At 40.7% G+C, this 17,062-nt stretch overlaps 1 protein-coding gene across 1 annotated transcript in view; it reads right to left on the bottom strand.

Annotated features, from left to right (window-relative positions):
* Positions 1 to 7,066: 7,066 nt before the first annotated feature.
* LOC143287630 (ubiquitin conjugation factor E4 B-like) overlaps positions 7,067 to 17,062 on the bottom strand; it is a 31,652-nt gene continuing 21,656 nt past the window's right edge. Inside the window, 8 exon segments of the mRNA XM_076595749.1 lie at positions 7,067 to 8,109; positions 9,345 to 9,491; positions 10,881 to 11,055; positions 12,258 to 12,449; positions 13,243 to 13,338; positions 13,340 to 13,378; positions 14,645 to 14,789; positions 15,954 to 16,080. Coding sequence (XP_076451864.1) covers positions 8,051 to 8,109; positions 9,345 to 9,491; positions 10,881 to 11,055; positions 12,258 to 12,449; positions 13,243 to 13,338; positions 13,340 to 13,378; positions 14,645 to 14,789; positions 15,954 to 16,080 — 980 coding nt within the window. The 3' untranslated portion in view covers positions 7,067 to 8,050.

Here is a 17,062-nt window from a genome sequence, read left to right as displayed (position 1 = left end):
AAAGATGTGTTACATGTTAATTCATTGACACAAAGAATGTCGACACCTCTGAAACTGTGAAAGTTTCTTAGATTTGATGCAGAATATGAACAGTTCAGTGTTTGGAGAAATACAGAAGACAAGAATGTGCATTTGTTCTGAGGCAGATGTCAGTAACATGACTGTGGGTCATCACTGTTTAGGTAGACAAGAGTAAATAATAATAAGACTGGTAATAATAATACTAAATTGTACAAGTTTTTTTACATGTTACAAACTCCCCATATGATGAGCTCTAAGCGCCTCACATGACACAATCACAGTAGTGCATAATAACTTACCTCTGCGCATGAAAAAACCAACACATATATTGTATCTAAAAAAAGTATGTACACAAAGACAAATACTACAAATTGCAGAAATGAACAATCACACACACACATGGCACAAAATATGCCCTACACATGCACAGCAGCACACACACACATACTCGTGTACATATAAACACCCACCCACAGGTAAAGTGGGATGGTCAGGAGGAGAAAAACTGCCAAGGTCTGTTTGAACAAATGGGCTTTCAAATTTGTTTTGAAAAAGGACAGCATTGATAGGTGACAGAGATCCAGAGGAAGAGAATTACATTCAGACGGTGCTGGACACTGAAAGGCCCTTTGGCCAAATGTCTTTGAAGAGGTTTGGGGGGACTCGAGGGAGCTTTTCAACAGAATATGTCAGAGAATGGGAAGGGGTGTGAGTATATGGGACAGAAGCAGCATGATTCAGTTACATGTTAACTGAAAGAACACTTATATTCATAGCTATCTTGTCTTGCAGACTACCTCTTTTACTTTACCTCTGTGTGTGAGAGACTGTCACATTACACTTTACGTTAATAGGTATGTATGATTGTGTTCACTTATGACCATCAGAACAGCAGAGGAGGTAACTGCTGTCTCGACTATCTGGGCTAATTTGATTTTGTGGAGAGTCTTGCCCAGGTTACACCCCCACTCTCTTGGCCAAGATGGTTAGAATAGGTATGAGGTTCATATAAATCACCAGGACACCAGGATACTGAGTTGTTTTTTGAGAGCAGTGGGGTCAGGGATATCCTTAAACTGGAATTGAATCCCATTTCATTTGAATGAATGCTTTTATTGCCATTGTTTGACTGCTTTTATTGGGTGGAAGTTTTGTTGACATGTATCTTTTTCAGTTCATGCATTGTTGATGTATTTTATGTTGATGCTTTGTATAAAAAAAAAAAAAAATCTATTAGGTGAGTGTTCGAAGTGTGTATTAAGTGAGATTTCTTTTTTGTATTTTACGTTGATGTTTTATGATAAAAAAAAAAACACACACACAAAAAAAACAACTATTGGGTGAGAGTTTGAAGTGAGTATAATGTGATTTTTTTTTCAGGTTTCATCTGAAGACTGGAGACTCATTTTGCCATGATAATGCAATTTTATTAATGTACATGTCTTATATCATAATCTCAAGACCATGTTGTGTGATGTATTGTTGAATAAATAAATTCGACTGGTTGAAGGACTTTAACCATTCTTGAACATTTTACTACTTCCTGTCATTGCCTCACAGGTGTTAAGGAGGAGAGGGGCTCCCCCCTACCCCCTGTGTGGGAATGCTGGGGGTCTTTCAGTATAAATAGCATCCCTGCTTTCTGGAAATTCTGTGCTAGAAATTTCCTCTTTTCTGTTGCTTTATTTCTTTTCTTTTCTTTTTTCTTTATGAGCAAGCCTTGACAGTTTTCTCTCTTTTCCGCAGTTTATGATGTATGTGAGGTACCAGAAGGTCATTTGTTCACAGAGACAGTGCTATTAGGTCATTTAGACAGAGGCTGTACCAGTAGGTCATTTGTATAAACAGGTTATACCAGTAGGTCATTTGTACAAACAGGCTATACCAGTAGGTCATTTGTTTAACGGCAAAACCAGAAAGTCATTTTTACAAAGATGCAGTACCAGTAAGTAATTGTATCATGAGGTGATACCTGTTGGTCCTTGTATAACAAGGTGATACCAGTGGTCATTTGTACAAAGAAGCTGTACCTTTCGGTTATTGTATAAAGATACCAATAGGTCATTTGTGCACAGATACTATACCAGTACCAACAGGTCATTTGTGCACAGATACTGTACCAGGTCATTTGTATATTGGCGATACCATTAGGTCACTTGAAAGATGCTATACCAGTTGGTCATTGTAGAAAGAGGTTGTATCAGTATGTCAACTGTACAAAGAGGCTCAGGCTGTACCAGTATGTCAATTATACAAGAGGTTGCTTCAGTAGGCCATTGTACGGAGATGCTGTACCAGTAGGTCAATTGTTCAAATAGGTGATGCCAGAAGGTCAACTGTACAAAGAGGCTGTACCAGGTCAACTGTAAAAAGATCAACTGTTCAAAGAGGCTGTACCAGTAAGTCACCTGTACAAAGAGGCCTGTACCAGAAGGTCAAATGTTCAAATATGTGATTCCAGAAGGTCAACTGTACAAAGAGGCTGTACCAGGTCAACTGTACAAAGAGGCTGTACCAGAAAGTCACCTGTACAAAGAGGCTGTACCAGGTCAACTGTATAAAAAGGCTGTACCAGTAAGTCAACTGTACAAAGAGGCTGTACCAGTTAGTCAACTGTACAAAGAGGCTGTACCAGGTCACCTGTACAAAGAGGCTGTACCAGTAAGTCACCTGTACAAAGAGGCTGTACCAGGACATCAATTGTACAAGAGGCTGTACCAGGAGGTCAATTGTACAATGAGTCTGTACCAGAAGGTCAACTGTATAAAGAAGCTGTACCAGTAAGTCAATTGTACAAAGAGGTGACACCAGTAGATTATGGAGGTGGTGTTGTACACCAACGGTTTCTCCAGTTGCAAGATTATCAATGCAGTCTTGGTTAAGCTTTGTTGTTTTAAAACTATCTTAAAATTGTTTTAAAACTATCTTATATTTCCTGTGTTGGGTATTTTTTTATCTCCTTTCGATAATTTTTTTTTCTTCTCCATCAGAATGACACAGCTTGTTTCAACTCATAATGAAAAACAAACTTTCAAAGCCAAGAGTAACAAATAAATAAATAATTTTGATGTTCACATGCAAAAAGCATATTGTGTTTAAGTACTCTGCTAAGAAACGTAAACAACAACGAAACAAAAAAACAACAAACCTTGCATTGCACAAACAGTTTTGTGTTCATTGCACAAACTGTTCAGTCATGCTGCAATCCAATGAAATTATCTGCAAACCAGACAGCATTTTGTAGCAAAATCGCTATACTGGCTGTGATTTGAGAGACTTATGAAAACTGGATTTCCCAAATACCTTGATGCGCATGCAATCCAGCCTAATAATTAGACTGACCAATGCTTAATTTAACAATCTTTGTTTAATTAACTTAATTAAATAAAGGTACATAAAAAGTGTGGCTTTACACACAAAGGCTGTATAACAAAAACAAAACTCGCATAAAAAAAAAACCATCACTTTTTTATGCCACTGCATTTTTATTTTTCTGAACTGAACACACACCATGAACACACACACATTGTGCACCACCAGGCATGAAACAAAGGCAGTCACAGGGTTCATATTTTCACAGATCCATACACTCGGCAATGAACAGGGCAACATGGGCGCCAGTCACTGCCCACCAGACAACAGGTCACACAGAACACAAAACCCAAACATGTGAAACCATTCATTTCATTAGGAAAAAAAAAACCAAAAAAAAAAGGAAAAAAAAACCCAACAACTATTACTGCAAAATGCAAAAACTACCACAAACTAGGTCACAAAATCCTGATTTGAGGAACAAATCATAAAGGCTAAAACTATTACCTTCTTACAGGCCTCATCACAACCCAGACTTTTTTGACCAACAAGTAAAGATTACCTCCAACATGTCTCCCATCCCTAACCAAAAAACATTGTTTTTTGTTGTTTTTTTTCTTTTCTTACCTGCAATCTATGTATGCTGGTCTCTTATCTTGCTCAAGGAACAACTAATGGAGCCTTTCAAGGAAAAAAGCAATAAAGTGGAAGCAGATTTAGTATGTCTGAATTACCTATTGCAATCTCACGTCTACATAGTGAGAACACACTCTCACTGTGATTCAATTTCTTGCATTAACTTGTATAGATATCACTGATTTTCAAATCCACTCTCTTCGACATCTCTGAAGGTAACTTCACCTCACCTCCCTCAACGTTCTAAGGGCAAGGGGCTTCTGAAAAAAATTTGAACCCTTGACCATATGTTTGTACTGCTAAGAAACATAACTCAAATTCTAGGCCACTAGTATCGAATGAAACTTGATGCAAGGGGCATGTCTTCTGTTTCTCATGTTCCAGTATGAAGTATCTTTCCTTTCCCAACACCCAGAATATCTTCACAGTCATATAATCCACGGATTCAACTTCATTTCCAGCAAACTGTTTTCCTCCCTACCTAGCATGCGCATGCAAGATACTCTTCTCCAACACACACACTTTCTTCTACTATTTAGTTGGACAAACTAGTAATTCCTTAATGTTTTCCACCTTTGCTTTCAATGGGAGTTGATCAATAAAATCACAAAACTGGCTGCACAAAATTTTCTGACAATGAAAAATGAAAGCATGTCTTAGCCTCTTGGCCATTTTTCACCTTTTCTCACTCTTGAAGAGTAGCAAAGCGGACTTTAAACACATCACCAATGAGACAATTTTAATGATGCCGTTTTTGAATGATCAGACCTTTTTTTTGTCAGTAAAATGCCCTTTGTCTTAATTTCACAAAACTGGCACACAGGATTTTTCAAAATCTCATACACACAAGCATATGCAAGCAACATACATACACATATTTAATTGCATGAGGCCATGCATACATGCACACATATTTATATTGTCCTCCATTCGGGCTATCCGCGCACGACTGCCAAAGACATTCTTTTACAGCAATGGTTAGGGGTTGTTCATGGCAATCTATTCATTTAAAATCCACAACGAATTAGTCATAACTTTTTTTCTTTTTATTCAAATACATCTTAAATGTCACTGGTGAAAAAATGTGCACAAGTATATTTTTTTCAAAGCAAGATGAAATCAACCAGATCAGTTCACAAACATTTCAGAGGAAAATAACCAGTAGACAGAACCCTTGAAAGGCAAAAAACTCCTCAGATGAGAACAAAGTAAGATGATAAAACAGCACATTTTATGAGATTTTCTGTCAGTATATCATGATTATCATTATTTTATTATTCTTTTAAAGGTATACTGATGTATTGCATGGTCTAACACAGAAAGTGTTGACCCTGTGTCCGTTGAAATGCCCCTCTATCTCTGGAAGAACAAAGCTCAGAGAAATGTGGCTGTAGCAAGATCTAGTTCTCTGTGAAGCTGTGCATTTAAGGGTAACTCAGAAACAACCAGCTGCACTGAAGGCTGCTTTCTGTTTCCAGACCCAAAGGCAGACCTGCCTGGGCTCCCACATACCCCTCAGTAGCTGAACCTGTTTTCAGTTGTAGTATAGTGGTTTTCAGTCGTATGGATGTGGCGGCATTTTCACACATAAGCTCTTAGGCTACCTTCTTCCTTGTACTAACTAAGGCAGATTTAGGGCCATTTATCATACGCAAGTGAAGCTTTCCGTAATCATATGCTGAGTTGCCAACCTCCAGAGAGAGAGAGAGAGAGAGAGAGGGAGGAAGACAGAGCGAGAGAGAGTTTATGTGCGCATCACTGCACACATTTTTTTTCCATGGGGGGGGTGGGGGTGGGGGTGGGGGGAGTGGTTGAGTGGCACGGATGGGTTTCAATTCAGCTGTGTGTGAGTGTGCGTGAGTGCATGTGTGTATGAGAGGGAACGTGTAAGAGATTGTGCACATTGTGTGTGTGTGGTGTGTGTGCATGCATGCGTGTGTGTATTGTTCACAATGTAAACTCCAGTGTGTGTGTTTGAGTGTGCATGCGTGCAAATATTGTTTTCAATGCAAGCCTTTGTGGATGTGTCTACGCATGTATGTGTGTGTCTATGGCATGTACAAGTGTCTGTGCATGTGTATGCGTCTGTGTATGTATGTGAATTGTAGAAACTACTGACAAATGTAGAACTAGGCATGTATGCAAGGGAAAAATGTGAAATGGCTCCCATCCCGCCACAATCTGCCATGCTAGACTGCGACATGCTCATAGCAAAAGAGTATGGCTGCCTAAATGACAGGGCTGGAACGATTGCGAAAGTAAAATCCCATTAGTGAAGACCATTGAACGTGGGAGCTGCAAGCTACACACAGAGAAGACAGCGGCTCACCAAAAGATGAGCATGCATTTTCTGTCAGATGACTTTAGTTTGTGGTTGGCAATTCCAAGCCAACACAATTAGTTAAAAAACAACAACAAAAAAACAGCACATACAAAATGGACATAAAATGACTGGCTCGTTATGTTCACACATGAGCCAGATGCTCAAGAAAACAACCAAAAAATGTGGTGCTGCACTGCAGCAATGTTTTCCCCAAGAGAAGCCTGCATTTCACACCGACTTATATGTAGCGCTAAACTGTCATCACACACAGCTATTGTTAATGCTGCCAAGCCAGGGTATCTGAATACCCCTAATTGGCTCCCATGAATCTGCTGTCATGGACACATCACCTTATCCCCTGGACAAAGAAAACAATAAAGAACAGAGGAAAGATGTTGACTCAATATGTAAGGCAGATGATTAAAAAAACCCACCAAAATTAAAAAAAAAAAAAAGGAGAAAAAGTGCAGAAAATCCACTGTAACATTGCTGTGATCATTCAAAGACGAGATGAATCTACGAAGGTCCATTTTGCTCTGATGTTGAGCAACCAGTCCTTACTTCCGACAGCAGCTTCATCTGAGGAGGATTAGAGATGCTGAGCAACACTTGTACACTGTGGAGTTGGAAGGCTGACAGTGCTTATCCGTTGGCACCAGATAAATTCTTCATTTGAAGAAACAAAACAAAATACACAAAAAAACCCACCAAGAAATGTCAATGCATGTACATTTTTCCTTTTGTAAAGTATTAAAAAACTGATGATGGAGTTGGTTCTTTTTTTTTTTTTTTAAGGTGGAGAGTGAGACACCAGTGTTTGACAGGACAAAGGGCAATGAAGGAGGCGAGTCATGGACACAGCAATTATTTGACCAAGACAAAGACATTCACATTCAGAAATCAGCAGAAAAGAAAGAAGAAAATGGTAAGGGCTGATGTTTTGTCCTTCAGCGACACCCAATCTAAGCCACTGCTGTTACTGATGATGGTCCAGTAACCTGAAGCTATCTTTTCTCCTAAATGTGGCTGAAAGAGCAATCGTTTCTCCTGAATATGGCTTTAACATTAAAAAAAAAACCCCAACATATATCAATGGAGTCACCACCTATCACAGCTGATACCTATTACTTGCTGCAGTTCCTTCTCTTTGATGCGGCTGGAAAATGTGAGACAAAACATATGACTGGATGTGCTGCTTAACAGGCAGGTCAAAACATGGCAACAAGTACGCAAGCAAGCAGTTGCACATTTCGTCAAGCAGTGACAAGACCTGCTTGTTCCGAGTCAACAAGACGAGGATCCACCACTATGCCAGCTCTGCTGTCAACCAATGCCTGAGAAATCGGTGCCAGAATCTGCGTCAAACAATGGCTCAAACACTGTAACCCGCAGAACAGTACACGCAGCCTCAAACTACGCCTGAAGCCAGTCTCTAGACAGTCATTCCTAATTTCAGCCAACCATAAGTGACTGACATGCAGTTTAGTTGAACATGTTAGTGGTGCTAGGCTTTGCAGCTGCTTCTTGCTTGTGGCCATATAACTACTGAAATAAAATAAAAAAATGGCGAAAAAAAAATTCACAGGAAAAAAGAAAAAGAAAAGAAAAACAGCTGACATGCACACAGACAAATTATCTTTTCCCTTCTGGATTGGCAGCTAGCAGCTGCACAAGCTGTCTTCTCAACGTGCGAATGCAGACTGGTAGTATTCTGAGTCACTGTCTCGGATTCCTGCCACCCCTTCACGCATCGGTCTCTTATCTTCTTCTGCGGCGCTCCTGCATCCAGGCTTGAATCTTCTGCTTCAGGGCCGTGTCTGAGGATTGAATATATACCACAAATAAAGAGGGGGAAAGAAAAAAACATAAGAAATGAAAAAAGAAAAAAAAGAAAGAAAAGAAAAGCAGCTGACAACTTTGAATGATCACATTCACAGTTCTTTAATTGAACTCTTTATTTACTGTCGTTAAACAAATGAAAACACCAGTTCAATCTTTTCTATACTCTTACTTACATACATACCAGCAACAAAAACAAGATATGAAAGCAGCAAAACATCCTTTAAGCGTTTAGCATTCAGAGAAAAACTAAAAAAAAAACCAACCCAAAAACAAACCCACACCATTTCAAACTTTTGTACATACTATCATACCAGTCATAAAAACAAGAAACGAAAGTCGATAACCATCCCTGAAGCATTTAGAAAAACAAACAAACAAACAAACCCAAACAACAACAAGAAGAAAACAAATTAACACACCAATTCAAAGTTTTTGTACACTCTTACACACCAGCAATAAAACAAAATATGAAAGTACTAAACCATTCTGGAAGCATAAAAAAAAAAAAAAAAAAAAATCTAGTGCTAAAACATCCCTGAAGCATTTAGGAAAAAAAAAATCACCATCTAAAATCATGATTTAAAAATAGATAAAAAATGGATAAGCGTCATCCTGAATAGGCCAATCCAAACCAAAATAAATGAACCTCACAAAAAATCCCGCACTGTGTCCCCACATAACACACATTTCACCAACTCTCCCTTCGTTATCCTTGCTCCTACCCCCATGGGATGCCAGGGTCTTTCAGTATAAATAGCATCCCTGCCTTCTGTGCAAGTAATTTTTCTCTTTTCTACTGCTTTCTTTGTTTCTGCTTTTTTCCCCCCCTTCCTTCACTGTTGTCTGCTCTTTTTTCTTCTTTTCTTTTGCCTTCCCAGTCTATTAATTTTTTTTTTTTTTTTTCTCCAGCAAGCCTTGACACTTTTATCTATCTTTTCTGCAATCTGGGGAGGTTGGGGAGGGGGAGGAGGAGAGAAGGGGTGGGCGTATATCAAGGCAATGTGTGTTATCATTTGCTTGTTTGCATTTAGCTTGGTACCTCTTTTATCTTTTGGTCACACCTTTGTCATGTTTTATGTGCGCTGGATTCAGCTAGAAAATGTCGTGGGATGAGTGAATGAGCCTGTGGATGCACAATCAATTTCCAGATGGATGAATTGAGATGAATTGTATTGTACTGTATTGTGTCCCCCACATTCCCACCACCTACCAGCCACCAACTCGTCCTCGGTGAGGGGCTGTCTGTTGAAGGGGTCCGTCTGGGAGTTGAGCAGGTGCCTGGTGATGATGGCCCGGTCCATCACTGTGCCGCTCGGCAGCTTCACCGGGTCCTTCATCAGCGTGTCCATCAGCGGGTCTGGGTCACAACACACACACAAACACAGGGGTTACAGGTATGGGTTGCAGAACTGTTTCTGGACTCGGTCAGGCCACAGACAAGGGTCAGGTCACCCAGATATGGTCACAATGGAATGATGGTGGCCAGGAGGATACAGCACCGAGGAAACCAGAAGTCCCTGCTTCAAGGAACAGGAACCCACTCCTCTCCCCATCCCCTCTCTTCCACCCACTGGACCTGGAGTTGTGGCTAGGTTGCCAGTGTTTGGGAAGAGATGCTCAATTGGGGTCTCACGGCAGCATGCACTTAGCACAAGTAGAAAAAAGAGAGAGAGAAAAAAAAAAGAAAAAAAAGAAAAAAGAAAAAGAAAATCACAGCAACAAGAATGCTGTACCTTTTCTGTATAAGAATCTACTTTGTCAGGGAAACATATCTTTAGGCGGATGACGACAACAACAACAACAAAAAAGAAAGAAAGAAAGAAACAAACAAAAAACCACCCCCAAAAAAACCAACAAAAAAGAGTGTCTCTGAACCAAAATACTGCATTAACCCTGGACATTTACACTAAGAGACATTGGTTCGGATATGTGACAAATACACGACCAGTACAATTGGCTTTAAATACAAGAATATTTGTTTTTAATTCGCTAGATTCTCTCTTGCTGTTTACACTGGAGTCTGAACTGGGAAGAGCTGAGCAAAAGGAAAACACGTTTCCATCAGCAAATAACACACATACATTCACACAAACACGCACACACACATTCACACAAACATGCACACACACATTCACACAAACACGCACAAATACATTCACACAAACACGCACACATACATTCACACAAACACGCACACATACATTCACACAAACAGGCACACATACATTCACACAAACAGGCACACATACAAATACAGTCAACCGGTTTACACTTCAGCTTCATTTCTTGCCGTCACCCGAGGACAATGAGAAGAGACAGGATGTCAGTTATGCACTTGCCAAGGGGTCATTTGCAGTCACCTTACAACTGTCTATGATGAAAGACTTGCCAAGATGTCATTTGCAGTCACCTTACAACTGTCTATGATGAAAGACTTGCCAAGATGTCATTTGCAGTCACCTTTAACTGTCTATGATCAAAGACTTGCCAAGATGTCATTTGCAGTCACCTTACAACTGTCTATGATGAAAGACTTGCCAAGATGTCATTTGCAGTCACCTTACAACTGTCTATGATCAAAGACTTGCCAAGATGTCATTTGCAGTCACCTTACAACTGTCTATGATGAAAGACTTGCCAAGGTGTCATTTGCAGTCACCTTACAACTGTCTACGATGAAAGGACAAACTTACTGTGATGAGGTATTGGCATTCTTCGTGGCCATTTGCATTTATCCACAGCTCACCTTTGAACTCGTCAGGAATTTCTCCATAGTCCTCCTCCACTTCTGCTCGTAGTTTGACGATTTCCTGTACTCGCTCCTGGATGTTTCGAAAGTGTGCCACCTCTGATTCTGTCTTGATCCGAGCCTTGATCATGCGGGCGATGGCATCATCAAACAGCTCCTTGGAGTATGAACGCTGAGAAAGAACCAGGGTAGCTTCATAGGAACACAGGAAAGCACTGAGTGGGGCAGATTCTACTGTATCATGTAACTACCATGGACAACACTATTTCTTGAAGACTACACACTTCAGATGAAAAATAACTGCAGACTGTATGCACAAAGAAAGTAATCTTCCAGCTTTTTTGTCTGCATGCTTCCATGTGAATATCTTTGAGCATGCTTTCTGTGAAACAGGTATGTAAACTGAATGAGTAAATTTGTATGGAAATACTAGAGCAGACATGTGCTCGTAAACATCAGCTTTTTAATGAGTGAAGATTAACATTTGTGTTCTACTTTACACTTTGCCGTCTCACACTTTCACTGAGAGTGGAGATAAACATTTGTGTTCTTCTTAATACTTTGCTGTCTCACACAACACCATATCACTGTCTTTACTGAGCCAGTCTGTTAGGAGTACTGCTATGCAGCTGACACTACAAATCTGACACTGCAAACATAGGAAAAACTAATGACCCTGGTGCATTTGTTCCCTGAAAGGCAATTCCGAAGCACAAGATGAGTCATACATAGTGCTTGCTATCATACCCCTTTTTCACACAGTTACTGAACAATATCTGAAATAACCCCCCTCCCCCACCCTCAACCCTCATGTCTTCCTTATACTGTGACCTGCCCCCCTCCCCATCCTTCCGCATCAACCAACCATGTGCCCATCACATCTCCTAACTCCATTCTGGCAGTTCACTGCCCACGTTTTACTGCTGTGGAGTGGGCATCAAGATAGACTGTCACCTCGGTCAGAAAAAAAAAGTGACGTCATCAGATACAACAGACTGTCACCTTGGTCACAAACAAAAAGCGACGTCATCAGATACAACAGACTGTCACCTTGCTCACAAACAAAAAGTGACGTCATCATATACAACAGACTGTCACCTTGCTCACACAAACAAAAAGTGACATCATCAGATACAACAGACTGTTGCCTTGCTCACACAAACAGAAAGTGACATCATCAGATACAACAGTCTGTCGTCTTGGTCACAAACAAAAAGGGACGTCATCAGATACAGACTGTTGCCTTGGTCACAAAAAGTGACATGTCGTCTTGGTCACAAACAGAAAGCGACGTCATCAGACACAACAGTCTTTCCGCCTTGCTCACAAACAGAAAGCGACGTCATCATCATGACCTGAACACACAGATGTTACCTCATCCTGAGCGATGGCGGTGAGGAACTCCTGGCAGTCCAGATGGAGGTAGATGTCGGTGAGGGTGTTGAGCAGCTTCTTGGGCTCCCAGCCGTACTTCTCCTGGTTCTTCACCTTCAGGTCCTTGCACTTGGGGCCACACAGCTGCTGCAGGTTGAAGTCCAGCATGGCTGCCAGCCGGTCCACCAGCGACTGCCGCCCACACACACAGCGAATCCACAACACCAGATACACCACAAAGCATGTTAAAGGTCCCATAGCCTTTTACAGCCATTTGGGAAGTGAATTCACATCCACTGTATCTGTCATGCAGTGTTCCTGGAAAATACAACCTCTAAATAACAGCGAACCGTTCAGAAAATAAAACTTAATCAACAAAACATGAAAAGGTACGAACGTCTGTGCAAACTGTCTTTTTCATGTGAACAGACAAACAATTTTTTTGTTGATTTGAACTGTTAATTTACACAAATACAAGTTGAGAACAGACTGTAATATTACACAAACAAATGCCGAGAATGGACTGTTAGTTTACATAAACTCAAGCTGAGAATGGACTGTTAGTTTACATAAACACATGTTAAGAAAGGAGGACTCAGTTTCCAGAAACACATGTTGACAACCGACTCTTAGTTCAACCAATATCTTGAGAACAGACTGTTAGTTTACACAAAGAGAAGTTGAGAACAGACAGTTAGTTTACACAAACACTGGCCAACAACTGACTCTTAGTTTGCACGCAAATACATGCTGATAATGGACTGCAATTTAACACAAACACACACTGAGAAAAGACTGCTGGTGTACACAAATATATGTTGAGAACAGACAGGCGGTTTACATAAAAAACATGTTCAGAACCGACTCTCAGTTTACACAAACACACGTCAAACAAACGACACAAACATGTCAAGAATGGACTGTTAGTTTACACAAACATGCTGTGAATGGACTGTGGTATCGCTTATCATGTGTGTACACACACCTCGGACAGGAAGGGTTTCTTGATCTTTTCTGTCAGATAGTGAAACATCTCCACCGTTTCCACTGCCAGCGTCAAGTACGATCGACACTGTCGCTCAGTCCATGGACAACTGGCGAGTCTTCTGCTGCTGCTGCTCCTGCAGAGAGAAAGATGGCACCAGTCCTGATGAGGCCCTCACCATGAAATGAGTCTATCACATCACCCTCACAATTTTCTCTTATCATCCTCCTTAATTCATTTACATCCAACCAGTTCTAAAGTGGAATTCTATGTGTATGACTGTTTTGGCAAGCCACACTATTTCCAGCTGCAGTGCTAGCTGTGCATGCCTTTCTTTCCATGTTACATGAAAAAAACAAACAAAATGAATTACATGATCTTCAACATGCCTATTCGATCTTTCGCAAGATTATACACACAGTAAAAATGTACTCATCTGGTGCTGAACTGAAAAATCAAACCTTCTGGTCATTTTCGTTTTAACCCAGGTGTGCACTAAACTGCTGTGCTGTTATTATCACAGACTAATGACTGGGAGGTTGTAGGGTCAAATCCCCTCTAAGGCTTATCACATGTCAGCGTTTATTCTTTATAATGTGCGTTTGATCTTTTGCACACATATACACACAGAGAAAAAAGTTTTTATTTTTATTTTTTTTAACATAAACAAAAACATTAAACAAACTACTGCAACCCACCCTCTTCCCCCTAAACAACAACAACAAAAAAGAAAAAAAAAGGAGAAGCTTTTTCTACACTAATTGTAAAATTCTTGCATTTTTTATTGTCTCACATAAGGGAAATCTGAAACCGTTTCTTGAAAACGATTGTGTGTGTGTGTTTTCTCTCTGTCTCTCTCTCTCTCTCTGTGTGTGTGTGTGTGTGTGTGTGTCAGTGTGCATGCATGATCATTATTATGTATGTGTGTGTCTGTCTGTGCATACATACCAGTGTGCTTGTCTGTGTGTGCATGCATACTGGTGCGCTTGTTTGTGTGTGCATGCACGCACATGCATGCATGAAATGTGTGCGTGTGCATGTGAGTTTGCAACTGACTGATCCTGGACAAGGTGCCCCACTTGGCCTGGTTGTCCATGAGGTCCTGTTTGTATGTGTGTGTGTGTGTGTGTGTGTGTGTGTGTGTGCGTGCGTGCGTGCGTGCGTGCGTGCGTGCGTGTGCTCGATCTATGTGTGTGTGTGTCTGTGTGTGCATGCATGTGCATGCGTGTGCTCATGACTGACTGACCCTGGACAGGGCGCCCCACTCGGCCTGGTTGTCCATGAGGTCCTGTTTGTATGTTTGTATGTGTGTGTGTGTGCGTGTGTGTGCTCGATCTGTGTGTGTGTGTGTGTCTGTGTGTGCATGCATGTATGTGCATGCGTGTGCTCATGACTGACTGACCCTGGACAGGGCGCCCCACTCGGCCTGGTTGTCCATGAGGTCCTGCACCTCGTGGATGCGCTTCAAGCTGTCCAGGCTCTCATCCAGCAGGAAAGTCATGTCGTTGATCAGCATGTTGACGAACCGCGTGAACTGCTTCCCGTTGCTGACCACACACACACACACACACACACACCACACACACGCACAGAAAGAAACACACACACACACACACACACAGAGGCATCCATTAGTGCTTGCTCATACACACACATAGAGGCAATAATTGGTGCTTGGTCACTCACACATACACACATACACAGAGGCATCGACTGGTGCTTGCTCACATACAGAGGCAATGGTCACATTGGTGCTTGGTCACTCACACACACATACGCACATGTATACACAGTGGCATTGATTGGTGTTTGCTCACACACACACACACTGAGAGGCACTGAATGGCACTTTCTCTCTCTCTCTCTCTCTCTCACACACACAAACACAGAGGCATCAGTTTGTGCTTGTCTTCCATTCAACATCTTACCACTTTCAGAGATATTAGGTTTGTGCTTGTGTGTGTGCGTGTGCGTGTGCATGTGCGTGTGCGTGTGTGTGTGTGTGTGTGTATGTGTGTGAGTGAGTGTGTGCGCACACAGTTTTTCTCTTTTTAAAATGGCACACACAAGGAGAGGACTGGGCCCTGCCTTTCAATGCTGAGCTGCTAACACAGTGGCTATGAATTCACTGCCCCAATGGCCATAAAAGGCTATAAGACCTTTCAGCCTAAAACTATACAAGCATACAAAAAATATTTCTGACAAACATCAAAAGAAATGTAGTGTAGCTAGTAAGATGAACAAAATTTAAATTTAAATTTAATTTCCAATATGTAGATGTAAAACTGTAACCATTGTTTTGTAAATATATTCTAATTCTGAAACTAAGTTAATTTTGGGCAATCCATCCATGCAACATCATTACAAAAGAACATTTTGAAACAAAATTTCTATGTACTCTCAGCATAGTGCAGATGTAATGATCAACATGTTCTTTTGTTGGTGGCAAAACAAGACTGATCTGAGACACTACACCATTTAGCTAATATATCTTTATCCACAACAGATGATTATCTCAAGCTTCCAATTTCAACCCACCAATATACCATCCATCAAATGGATGTTATATTTGGAAACCAGATTATCTGGGGAAAAAATTAGCAGGCACGAATTGTGTGTGAATTATTACTCTGAACTGTTGCACAGATACACACACACACACACCAACACGCACACACACACACACACACACAGTAAAGAGTGTGACTGACTCTGCCTCCTGTATGAAGTTGGCCTGGTGTTTAGGGATGGCCCACATAGACTTAAAGATGATGGCAAGGTGATAGCGAATGGTGAACTTGTCGTAGAACTCACTGCTTGACCCTGTCGTCTCCACATCTGGAAAACAGGCAATATGTGTCTAAGAACATCAGTCAGTGTTGCTACCATATGGAACTAATTCTACCTTGTTTTGAACATAAAAAATGAACAGCGTCAATCAATGTCAATGTGTCAGAAAAGTGAAATATTCCCAACACTGAGAATATACACAAAGATAAATTAAAAAATCAAAATATTCATGTACAAAAGACAGAGACAGACATCAGGCAGCATTTTGGGGATAAACACAGTAACATCTTGATAGACATAACTTCATACAGTCAACAATTTTCAGTTCTCTTTTTTTGACCCATCTTCAAATCCAAGCCTCAGTGGCACGACTCTTGAACCACTCATTCTAAATCGCCCAAAGCCACATCTTGGCAGGATACTTATACTGAGGTGCAAGTGATCCAGTGGCTTCAAGCAAAAAACGTGAATGTTTAAAAAATATCAAACCAATAATTGAAAATAAAAAGTATAAACAGCATCAGTTGATCCAAATTACATCTTTGTTTTCCATAATAACAAAAAGAAGTTTTTCTCAAACTTAAGATGTGTGCTGGAAAGTGAATGAATCTGAAAGTGTCTTGCAATAAGCACGTTGTTAGTGCAGTTAGCGTAGTCTGTCAATAACATTTCTATCTTTCTCTTAACGAAAGAAAGAAATCGTGTGTCACGCTGTCTTAAAACCACAACATAACAAATCTACCACATGCAATTTTACAAAATCAGCAACAAGCTGAAAATGAGGAAGACTTGCTCCCTGAAGTATACGCCTCACAGATGTCTTAAAAAAACAACAACAGAAAACACTAAGCACACACACAGACTGAACACCAGAGGGGAAGAAAACCCCTGCAGGTCTGAGGATGATCTGACAGTCCTGGCAACGACGAGTGACCAATACAGAACTGCATGACAACGAGGGTGAAAAACAAAGAAAACACCAAACATATGGATCTGCCCGTCCATTCTACGGCCAAAGCAAAAACAACTA

This window comes from Babylonia areolata, chromosome 11 (assembly GCF_041734735.1).
Source record: "Babylonia areolata isolate BAREFJ2019XMU chromosome 11, ASM4173473v1, whole genome shotgun sequence".
In the NCBI taxonomy this organism is placed as follows: Eukaryota; Metazoa; Mollusca; class Gastropoda; order Neogastropoda; family Buccinidae; genus Babylonia; species Babylonia areolata.
The sequence above is the reverse complement of the archived record's forward strand: the minus strand, read 5'-3'. Positions and strand labels throughout refer to the sequence as shown.